This window comes from Beta vulgaris, chromosome 9 (genome assembly GCF_026745355.1).
Source record: "Beta vulgaris subsp. vulgaris cultivar EL10 chromosome 9, EL10.2, whole genome shotgun sequence".
Lineage (NCBI taxonomy): Eukaryota > Viridiplantae > Streptophyta > Magnoliopsida > Caryophyllales > Amaranthaceae > Beta > Beta vulgaris.
Genome location: NC_079210.1, coordinates 55,706,065 through 55,717,984, shown reverse-complemented (window position 1 = coordinate 55,717,984; position 11,920 = coordinate 55,706,065). Strand labels below are relative to the sequence as shown.

The window sequence follows — 11,920 nt, the reverse complement described above, 5'->3', positions numbered from 1 at the left end:
CAAACTATTGATGAACAATAATTTGGGGTGTGATTATTTGTGGTTCTTATAATTTGGGGTGTGATTATTTGTGGTTCTTAGGAAAAAACATACTTTCTCCTTTTTAAAATACTCTCTTCTCTTTGACATATTTTACAATTCTACAGAAGGAAAAATAATAGATCGCATAAGATATTAGATTCAACACGACATTTGGTTTTACAATATCAAACTTTCGTAATTTTTGCCTATTCTATTAAATTCACGTATCCGCACAAGGAATGTTTTAAGTAATACTTCTTCCGTTCCATAATAAGTAAGACACTTAATATTTTATAACGTTTTAAAATAAGTGAAACATACCTTAAATAGAAAAAAAAGTAACAAAATGACAAGAATACTCACCGCAAACTTGTGTGGTTTGCTTCTCTCTCCTCCTTTTAATAATGTAAAGGGTATATATAACTTTTTGGCTTTTGAAAGTGATGTTTATTAAATCTTGTGCCTAATCATATGTTTCCCTTATTATCAAACGGAGGAAGTATAAATTAGAAGGAGATATAATTTTTATTTTTTTGGCGAGAAGAGGAATTATTATACTTCCTCCGTTTTTTTTAGATGTTACACTTTCCTTAAATTGCATGTTTCTAAATAGATGTTACACTTTTTTTATTTTCTAAATTGGAAAGTTTTATGCTGTAAAATTACTCACTTACCGTTACTTATAAGGATTAATCAAAATTAAACTAACTTAATTTAACCTTATTATATACTAATCCAAAATTAATTAAACCTCCTCCCTTCTCTTCCACCACCCCTCCCACACCACCTCAGCTGCCCCATCCCTTCCCCCACCTCGAGCCTCCTTACCCACCACCACAGAAGCCCGGCGAATTCCCTCCACCACCACCCCACTCACCCGAAATCGCTACCCACTCACCCGAAATCGCTACCCACCCACCCGAAAATCCCACCCACCCACCCAAAACCCCACCCCACCCACCTGAAAACAAGACCCCACCCACGAAAACCTTCCCCACCACCCCCACCTACCGAAAACCACGACCAAACGAGCCGAAACTCGAAACTCGGGAGAGCAGCGACGACCAAACGAGCTGAAACTCGAGGGAAAACGAAGGGGGCCGACGAAGGTGCCGACGAAAAGCGCCTAAAACTAGAAAATTCCGATGGAAGAACGACTGAAAAAGCGAGAAAAACAAGCGACGAAAACAAAAAAAAAAAAACGAGCGACCAAAGAGGTGGGTAGGGATTTCGGCGATGGGGTGGGGTTTTCGGGTGGGTGGGTAGGGATTTCGGTGGGTGGGGTGGGCTTTCCGGTGGCTAGGTGGGGTTTTCGGGTGGGTGGGGTGGGGTTTTGGGTGGCTGGGTGGGTGGTTTGAATTTCAGGTGGGTGGTGGGGTGGTGGTGGGAATTCTCTGGGCTGCTAGGGTGGTGGTGGGGAACCCAAGTTGGGGTCCTCTTTTCTCTCTCCTCCCTTCCCTTAAACCCCATGTTAATTCTCTCCTAATTACTTCTCCAATTTTTGTCTAGGGAACCACAATTTTTGAAAGTGTAACATCTAAAAAAACGGAGGAAGTATAATAAATTGAGGTTTGAAGTTTTTCAAGGGTGGGATGGAAGTCTCATCCAAGACTAGGTCGAATTTTGCCTCTTTGTAGACCCAGTCCAATACAAAAAAAAAAGCACGAATTTATACCTAGTTTCTCCCTGCTCTAGCGATATGAGAAATCATCACTTCAACTTTCGGACTACCTTATTATGATGTGATCCGGATGAAATTAAAGACCGGTCACTCATATATAATCAATTCATTTTGAATGTTACCAGAAAACAGACTACTTTACCTGATTTTCCTATTTCAAATTATCAGTTCCTGAGAAAAGTTTGAAAACAATAATTATAACCAATATGCCCTAAATTATGTTACTTTTTTTTTATTTCTACAAGCCCAATGCTGCAATGCACCACAACTCTATAATATGATAGTTTCAGATATCAATGGAACAAACCACCTTAAAACAGGTCAAATGTGGAATGGAGTGAAACGAGAATAATTTCAAGCATTCAGTTATAGTTCAAATTTGAAAAAAGAAAATAAAGCCGCACCAGTGTCAAAAACAGAGCATAGATAAACACCACAAGAGTTGAAACAAATTTCTCAAGGACCTTGACATGCAAACAAGAACCAAAAGTCTCAATTCGACAACACCACACCTGAAATTTCTCAAATCCCAAAACAAGAAATCAAACTCAATTCTAGTTTAAGTTTCAGCAATGAAAGCCCATTGGCCTTAAGATAGGTTGTCATTCAATGACAAAGCAGAAAGCTGATCAGCAGGGCTGCTAGACGGCTGCTGCTGCTGCTGCTGCTGAGCAACATTCCTCAAGACTTCCATTGCCTCAGAGACCTTGGCCTTCAGGGCGTCTGGCGACTCCAACAAATGCAGGACTTCAGTCTGGTCCATCTCCAGCAGCATCCCGGTCACTTTAGCTGCCATTTCTGGCTCCAGCTGCTCCACCAATGGATACAGGTTCTCTCCCAACAGCTTAATTCACAAAAATCAAAGATTTAATACATAACTTAAGCAATAGCTATAAGTACTGCCTCACCTAAAAAATTCTATACAAGTTGTTTTGTCAATCAAAATAACTACTGAACAGTCAAAACTCAAAGTGGAAAACCATGGAAGCCTTATTATAATTTAGTTAACTAGGTTACTAGCAGTAGCATATGACTTACGAGTCTCTGATGCTCAGGAGTAGCATTAGCAAGCAGGGTGGCCAATGTGCCAACCGGAACAGTTGGAGACAGCGCAGCATCCCGTACTGGCATGCCACCCATATCAAATTGAACACCAGGGAGCATCCCTCCAGTGACACCAGGGATAGGACCATCTGGCAGCCCACGTGCAGGGGGGTAGCGATAACGTCCCCTAGGCAGCATCTAAAATTGAAGAAAAGAAGACATGAAAATCGAGAATTGAAGAAATCTTGAAAAAGAAAAATAGTCAAAAAGTGAAGGACGCATAGACGAGGACCAAGAAAGTGGGAGGAAGTTGCATATAAAGGACAAATCCAAGGTAAAAACTAAAACTCAAAAGTCAAAAGTAACCACCTGTGGCTGCATCATGGGAATGGGCTGCTGGGATTGCTGGACTGGAGCACCGCCTCCACGCCTGCCACCAGGGCGTTGCCCCTGCTGCCCTTGCTGGACCATTGGCATAAAGAAGTTTGGCACCGGAGCACCACCTCTTATACCAGGCATTAGTTGGTGCTGATATCCAAATGTGGGCTGATACAGCAAGAAAGAAAATCCATTAGTTATTATTCCTATGATGCCAATCAGACATCTGGAAAGAGCTAATGGGAGTTTATGGACTTGGAAATGACTGAGCTGGCAAAAAGTTTATACAAGCTCTGATCTTTCAATTACCCTTGATTTACAAGGATCCCTGTCAAGAACAACTTCATATATATGCCACAAACAAGGCCAGAAGTGCTAGAACATTGAGCAAAGTGCAAGTGCTACAAACATGAGAAACGAGCAAGGTAATTTCATGGTATAATAGCCATATTTCTAAAAAAATGCACAAATTGGATATGAGCATAACACCAATACACCATATGGGCCATGCTATAGCATTATCCTACTACCTAACACAGGAGAGTTGGGGTTTTCAGAAATGCAACCTTACTAGTTAAAAAAAAAAAGCCCTTTTCACCTTATTCTTACAACTGCCCAAAAGTATAAAAAAAAGTACTGCTACCAAGGATTAGATGTTGACAAATGTCCAGTATTATTGCAGTCAACGAATCTAGCCTATTAGCTGGTCTTCAGAGTTTATTTTGCTTGACAATGTAACACAAATGCAGAAGATGTCTTCTACTGCAATATCGTGTTTAACCGGACAAATCGGCAATTTTTGATAGTTCTAGAGAATAAAAGTAATAGGGAAAGGAAGAATAGTTTCAAGTGAAATACCAAATCACTCATTACCATCAATCCATCATAAAACCAAGAATCACAGACAAACTTTACTATTGAACTCCCTACGGCGAAGCAGAAAATGCAAAGATATATCACTAACGTTGATAAACCGACAAGATTTTTAGACCATCCCCATATAGATGCATCACCCATCATGGTATACATGTAACAGACACGCAGCAGAAAAGGCATATCAAACTGTTCTTATTTTTGTAACAAAAAAGGTAAGGGTTTCCCAAAAAAGCAAGCTTCAAACTTTGGTCGAAAGCAGTCCATATATTACAGAGGTGCATGTAAAAACACCCAAATCCCTAAACAGAAATGAGCAAAATAGGATGCAGATTCTCGGAAAAAAATGAAAATTTCAAGAAAGGCATAGAATTTCTTTATGCATAATAAACGGGAGAGAAAGAAAAAGGTTCCACAAGGATGTATTGATTCGAAAAAAATGTGCATAAACAGGAGTAAAAAAAGGTTCTACAAGGATGTATTTATTCCAAAAAAATGTTCCCTACTTTCCTCTTTAAGTCCAGTGTCCAGTGTGCAAAACAAGTATGCCTACAAGTCTGATATCTAAAAACACCTTATGTTCATTCGACAGGCAAAAACAGATAATATTGCACGCCCAAAAAATTATTATCACAAGGAGGCTATAGCATCATCAGGGAAGACATAATGCATAACCTCAAAAGTAACTTAGTGCTAGATGCACAATCATTTTATTCCAAGAGATAGAAGACATAATGGAAGAGAAATATCTAAGCAATCCCAAGAAGATGCATTCATGTTTAATTGAAAACAACAAGAATGCCTTCATCAGAATCATTCAGAACCAAAAGTCAGATTGAAGACAAAGATGATTGTATCCTGAAACGAAAAGAGTAGTTCCCGTTCCCTATTCGTCCTGGTCCCTGTGAAAGGTCCAGTCGATGGGAAAGAATCCATGTTACCCTAGGCTGTGAACAGAACTTGATAGATAAAAGGTTCGCGAGCTTTAGGATTGATTCCAAAACTTCCGTACGGCGGATTCACCCCCCCCCCCCCCACCCCCGCCTCAGGCTTTAGAGCTTGCGTAAATTTTTGAATCTACAAATTGTTATCATTTTACCAAAAAAAAATAGTTTTTGTACACACGGCTTCGCCCAATAATATAATTGTATGACAAATCCTTATAGATATCTTACCAAGATGTTGAATTTAATGAATCTATATATTTACTGCAACTCTACATTAATAATAATACGAGAAAAATGTGCAATGCAACCATGCCAAGAATCTTTAGGAACTCTTATGAAATATGTCAAGAGAAATGAACATGGTCACTTAAATGATATCACTTTAAAAATTACGGGTCAGAAATTACAAAATACTCATAATTTATGCGGCAAGATCAGATAGATATCTTACCACAGGAACACAATAAGTGGTCGAATATAAACCTTTTCAATGCTACAAGCCTACAAGAATAAATTAGCAGATCACCTGAGGTGGAATCATAGCAGGTGGTCCTTGCCCATAATAGATCTGCTGACCAAGCCCAGGACCAGCAGGAGGATAAATTGGCATTCTAGGACCAACAGATGGTGGCATTGCAAGAGGCCGCATTTGAGAAAATTGAGCCTGTACAGATATCAATGTTGAATTCAGCACAAAAATGAATATAACGCTGTACACTACTGTTTATGTCTTCCTTCTCAATCACTATATACTCTAAAGGATAAATATATGTAAATTTACTTAATACAAACTCAAATCTGCTTTGCAGGTCACGCGCACAAATGAAAGCGGAATCATGCATGCTAATTTTCATTTGGAGAAATGGAGGAGAAAGTCACATAATACAGATACAAAAAGGAACTGTGTAGCAAATCACAACCACCTTCAAGTAACCCCTGGACCACCTCACAAATGAAAGCGGAATCATGCATGCTAATTTTCATTTGGAGAAATGGAGGAGAAAGTCACATAATACAGATACAAAAAGGAACTGTGTAGCCAGGGAATTAAAACTCTCCCGTTCCGTTACAGAACGGCCGTTCTGTAACGGATTTTGGATTTGCCGTTCCGCGAAATCCCGTTACGGAACACCATAATAAAATTCACATACTTCTCGCCGCGTTGTCCGTTCTGTAACGCAAACTCGCCGCGTTAGAACGCTTTTATCCCAGTTACATCCGTTCTTTTAAAACATTGGCCATATTCGTTCTATGATTTAATTATATAGTTGATGAAACATGATATTCTATTAGATTTGATTATATTATGTTGTAATAATGCTTCATAAACTAAAAAGTGCAAATAAAGTTCAAACATATTTATGTGAATTTTTTTTTAAAAATTCACGCCGCGTCGGCCGCGAAACGTTCTATTTGCCCGTTACAAGCCGTTCCCGCGACAACGTTACCGTTCCCGCGACCGCGACCGCAACCGAGTTTTTTTTTCCCTGTGTGTAGCAAATCACAACCACCTTCAAGTAACCCCTGGACCACGTCCAGCCACCAGGATTATCTTATCAATTATCTTATCAATTGCAGTATTAATTATAGACACCTTACACCTATTCCTAGGTCCTTCACAAAAACACATTTAAGGTGACATACTTGGGAACATAAGATTCACAAGCAACTTGACACCAACTGCTACCCTTACAGTGTTTTTGGTTAACATTTGAGGTTTTGGTTTATTAAAATTGGAGGCAAAATGTATCCCTGCAACCACCTTCCTGCCCATCTCTTAACCCATTATCAGGGAAAAAAAATGCGCTCGCGATCGCGGTCGCGGGAACGGTCGCGGGAACGGCTTGTAACGGCGAAATAGAACGTTTCGCGGCTGACACAGCGTGATTTTTTTTAAAAAATTCACATTAACATGTTTTAACCTTATTTGCATTTTTATAGTTTATGAAGCATTATTACAACATAATATAATCAAATCTAATAGAATATCATGTTTTCTCAACTATATAATTAAATCATAAAAAAAAATTGGCCAATGTTTGAAAAGAACGGATGTAACGGGGATAAAATCGTTCTAACGCGGCGAGTTCACGTTACGGAACGGACAACGCGGCGGAAGTACGTGAATTTTATTATGGCGTTCCGTAACAGGATTTCGCGGAGCGGCAAATCCAAAATCTGTTACAGAACGGTCGTTCTGTAACGGAACGGGAGAGTTTTAATTCCCTGCCCATTATAGATTGAGAAAAATGATTCCTTCACTCTCCCTTCCTCCCACTACCTCCAAATTTCCTCAATCAAACAAACTATACGTAAACAGGAATTGTACACTACCCAGGAGTGTGAGATAAACAATTACCGTTGCTCACGTGCAGTGACAAATATACTTTTTTTGGTTTGGGAGGGGGATGGTAGAAACTAGAAAAGGAACTAATTAGTACCTCTGCAGTGTACCTACAAGCATGCAACTTTAAGAAATTTGAAAATCTAAGAAGGAATACAGAGAAACCTGGGGACTGGCAGCATGTACTAAATAATCTATATTTCGCACACTCTCAGACCTCTTAAAGTTGATTGACACCATACTAAAATAGAGACCAATACCTGCAGCCTTGCCCTTCTGTCCTCTTTACGTTGTGCAAGGGCAACATAGAGAGGCTTGTTGACAATCATCTTGCCATTCATCTCCATTAACTGTAAAAGAAAATATACGCATTAGACTATTACAACAATATTTATTCAGACAACATACAAACATCAGCTTACAGCACGAGTAGCCTCTTCAGCAGTCGAAAATGCAACAAAGCCCGATCCCTTGCTTACACCACTAGGGTCTCGCATAATCTGCAAAATTAGACCAAACATAAACCAGTTAAACATGCTAACTAACAGCACTCTAACAACCTCATTTAAGTTTCTATGCTTTCACCACTCAAATTGTCATTCAAGTATTTCTAATCTCAAAGGTAATCTTACAAGAAGTATTTAGCAGATACAAGAAATGGTGAACAATACAAGTAACTGATACACATAACTGACCTTGCATGAAGTAATTGTACCAAATTGAGTAAATAATTCTTTGAGTTTGTCATCATCCATGGTATCATCCAAATTTTTAATGTAGAGGTTTTTTCCCTGGTATTGGTCCACGACCTCTTTCACACTCTGGTCGAACTGATTTTTCAATTCAGCTTCCCTTTCTGCCTTTTTCTGGGCTTTTCCAACATACCACTCCTTACCGTCAACCATCTGTCCATTTAGTGCTTCCACAGCAATGGCAGCATCATCCGCGTTTTCGAAGTTAACAAACCCAAAGCATTTTGATTTGCCATCTACATCACGCATCACAACAGCGCTTGTAATTTTGCCATATTGACTAAACAGGTTTCTCATGTCATCATCAGAAGTTGCCTCCGCAAGATTCTTAACATACACATTTGTAAACTTTGTTTTGTCCAGGACATTTTCTCTTTCTTGCCTACGCTGAAAAGGCCCCACATATACTTGCTTGTCATTCAACAGCATGCCATTCAGCTTCTCTATTGCCGTTTGGGCAGACTCCTCAGTCTCATACTGCACAAAACCATGTCCTTTTGACTGCCCAGAGGAATCAGTAGCAACCTTGCAAGAGAGGATGGTCCCAAAAGTCGAAAATGTTTCATGCAGTGCTTTGTTGTCAATGGCCTTGTCCAAATTCTGAGGAAGAAAACAAAGACAATAAGAAAAACAGATATGAAAATAACTGGACAAGTGAACAAATGAAACTGGAAAAGACCACAAGCATAATAACATATAGGGACAGAACCAGGACCTTGATAAAGATGTTTCCAGCTCCACTCTTACGGATACTAGGATCACGATGAGAGTACATAATCCTGATAGGCTTGTTGTTTAGAGGAGTAAAATTCAAAACATCAATAGCTCTTGCAGCTGTCAACAACAGCAGTGAAGTCAGAAACATTTTATTTTAAGGAACAATATTCTTCAGTCTCACTGAAAAATCAACAACAATTTTCCTTTTCATGATTCGTAACCTTGAACCAGATGTGACTAAACATCAGTAAAATATAAACTTCCTAAACCAAACCCTGAAACCCCTAGATAAAATAACAAAAAGTAACAGAGAAAGCCGTGCATAAATAAAGCATCTAGAACATCAAATTCAGCAAAATCTTAATATTCCTGAGCGAGAATCCATTAGTGCTAAAACATCGAAACTGTACAGCACAGCCTTTCTATTGCAACAAGCATAGCACTACCACAAATAACAACTCAACCAATCTAAAATCTAAATACCATGAATCCATGACCATCTCATACCGCTAGATGAAAATGCAAAGCCAACAGGTGTCAAGATGTACTTATTACACGACATAACATAACTGAAGTTAAAACTGTCCAAACAATAGTAAGATGAATTTTGAATGCCACAACAAACATCTGATTTTGGAAACATTATACATAACAGATGACCAGATACAAAAACTGTGAAGCAACTAGCATTTAAAGAATGCAAGGTGCACCAGAATTGTCACAGCATGACTTCTCACACCATTGCCAAAAGACGAAAAAAAAGGATTAAAAAAATATGGGCTTCAGACAATAAATCCTCTAATCAAACAAAACTATTCAATGTGATTAATATGAAATTGCAAATGGTTATTCGGAATCCATAACCTAAATGGGTTGCACAGACACCTTTTAGAAGGGATAATATTTAACTTTTTCCAATAAACTACCAAGTCATAAAAAGAGAGAGCCATATCATGTCAGCGTAATTACACCTGAGACCTCGATTTGTGATAGTCTGACATAAGCAACCCAATTTGTAGGGGAAATGCCACCTCAAGTCAACTGAAGTCTAATTCTCTTCTATACCTTTGAGGTAACAAGACGCATTTCATTGGAATCCAAGTATTGCTAATTGTTGACAGCAACGACATGATAACTGTGTCATACATGATGTACCATGTATCATCCACATTTCACAAGTGATCATGCACTAGAAACAATCCTAAAACTACTCCATGAAGTACATCACTTCAATTCAAGACTGCACCTAATGTTCACTCATTCCCTTCCACCAATGTCACCAACAAAGATAAACCAAGGCCACTTAGATTTTTAAGACACCGTTTCTGATGACCATTCTATCTAGCATCAATAAAAGCCTCTACGTACAAAACTATCATTCACAATTATTTCTGATCTTATCATTCAATAACATACTTTCCACAATTTTTATATAGTAAATTCAGCAAAACCGCCGCCCTTCAATAATTCATTAAATTCTAGAAAGTGACACAGTGAAAAGGATCCCCTCAATATCAATATTCTCTACTTTCATCCGTTACAAGTCCGCACCCATGCCATAACATAATAGAGCAGAGTTCCACCCTTCCGATTTTATGTCATGTCACCCACAACTAATAAACTAATCAATGTCACTTCATAAAAAAAAAAATCAAAATCCCCACAATCCTGTCTCCAAAGATAGAAAAATAATCAGTCAACCAAATCCAGATAAATCACAGTTAATAACCACAAAAATCAATCCAATCAACAGCTCAGAATCCAAACTTTCACCCACATCAATACTAAAACTCAGACCATTATCACCGCATGCACTAATCACCCATTGATATCTTCAAAATCCAACATCTTTTTACCAAGTTAGCCATTACAGAAAAGTCAAAAGTAAACCCTTTTAATCATCACAATCACAATCAACAAATTCACAATCAAAAAATCCACAATCCAATTCATATCAAACCTAACAAAACCCACATAATGCATAAACAAAATATATACAACATCAAAATTAAAAACTTTTGTGGGACAAAAAACCCAAAAAAAAAAAGAAGAGAGAGACTAACCATCTTGTGGGTTAGCAAAATTGACATAACCATAACCAAGTGAACGACGAGTGGTCAAATCTCTGCAAACCCTAACCGAAACCACCTGACCCAATTGATTAAACACATCATAAAGCTGTGAATCACTCACATTCATCTCCAAATCACCCACATACAACGACGTCGTTACAAACTGTCCCGCCGCCGCACCTCCACCGGGGGACCCACCACCACCGGAAGCGCCACCGGGAACCGCCGGAACACCACCATTGGGCTGCAATTGAACTTGAGCCATTTTTTTGCTCCGAAAAACCCTAAAAATTTAAGGATGGGAAAAAAATTATAATTTTTTTGGGTTTTCAAAATTTTCGAATTTTTTTCCGTTTTTTTAGTATAAACCCACTTCCCTCTCCTCTGATTATTCGGGAACAAATAAAACACTGATATTAATATATAAAAAATAAAACCTTTAAATTCCTTTTTTTTTTGTAAAATTCAGTGAAACGTTTTTTTTTTTGGGATTTTTAAGTGAGAGATAAAGAGAGGAGAGGGAAGGGTAAAAAAGAGGCGGAGTACGCCGGAGATAGAGGATCGCCGCCGGAAACGTCGGCGGCGACGACGGAGGAGAGAGAAAATGGAGAGAATTTAAGAGAGAGAAAGAGAAAGCAACTGTGAGAAACACAATGAGAGAGAAAGAGAAATTAGAGGGTTTGTTTGTTGGTGAATTAAATAGGGATGAAGGAATTTATTTGGAACGTTGGATGTATTTTTGAGATAGAATTTTAGCCCTTGATTTTAAGGGTATGTGGGGTATGATGTTTGCTGATGTGGTGGAAAAGTGTTATAAGCCAAACAGGATTCTTTATAGTTGATGACTTCCGAGTAATTTAAGGGGCGGTTTTATGTTGTGTTTGGGGTTAGGATAATAATGATATCCATTATGATATTATTATTGTTATTATCATTATTTTGTACTAGTTTTATATGCACGCGATGCATGCGAAGATATATAGAAAATTAATTTTTTTTTAGGAAATGTAAAAAATTAAATTAATTATGAATTATATCTAATAAATTAGAGATATTTGAATTGTTGATGGTTTTCTTCCTGTAATACCTTT

The 11,920-nt window shown here is 38.3% G+C and overlaps 1 protein-coding gene across 1 annotated transcript; it reads right to left on the bottom strand.

The window, feature by feature from the left end:
- Positions 1–2,109: 2,109 nt before the first annotated feature.
- LOC104904989 (polyadenylate-binding protein 2) lies at positions 2,110–11,501 on the bottom strand. The gene is made up of 9 exons (XM_010693429.4): positions 10,821–11,501; positions 8,756–8,874; positions 7,984–8,640; positions 7,711–7,788; positions 7,549–7,638; positions 5,471–5,608; positions 3,116–3,292; positions 2,741–2,944; positions 2,110–2,546 (listed from the first exon to the last, which is right to left on the bottom strand). Exons 1-9 carry the CDS (start codon positions 11,092–11,094, stop codon positions 2,292–2,294), a joined length of 1,992 nt encoding a protein of 663 aa, XP_010691731.2. The 5' UTR covers positions 11,095–11,501; the 3' UTR covers positions 2,110–2,291.
- Positions 11,502–11,920: the final 419 nt, after the last annotated feature.

Bases quoted from the DNA above. Each gene is read 5' to 3' on its own strand.
- LOC104904989 (XM_010693429.4), bottom strand. From the start codon at position 11,094: ATGGCTCAAGTTCAATTGCAGCCCAATGGTGGTGTTCCGGCGGTTCCC. The intron at 8,641-8,755 runs GTCCTGGTTCTG...TTTCTTCCTCAG, and splicing joins CTGGAAACATCTTTATCAAG to AATTTGGACAAGGCCATTGA. The intron at 7,639-7,710 runs GTAAGCTGATGT...TTTCTTTTACAG, and splicing joins CTGAAGAGGCTACTCGTGCT to TTAATGGAGATGAATGGCAA.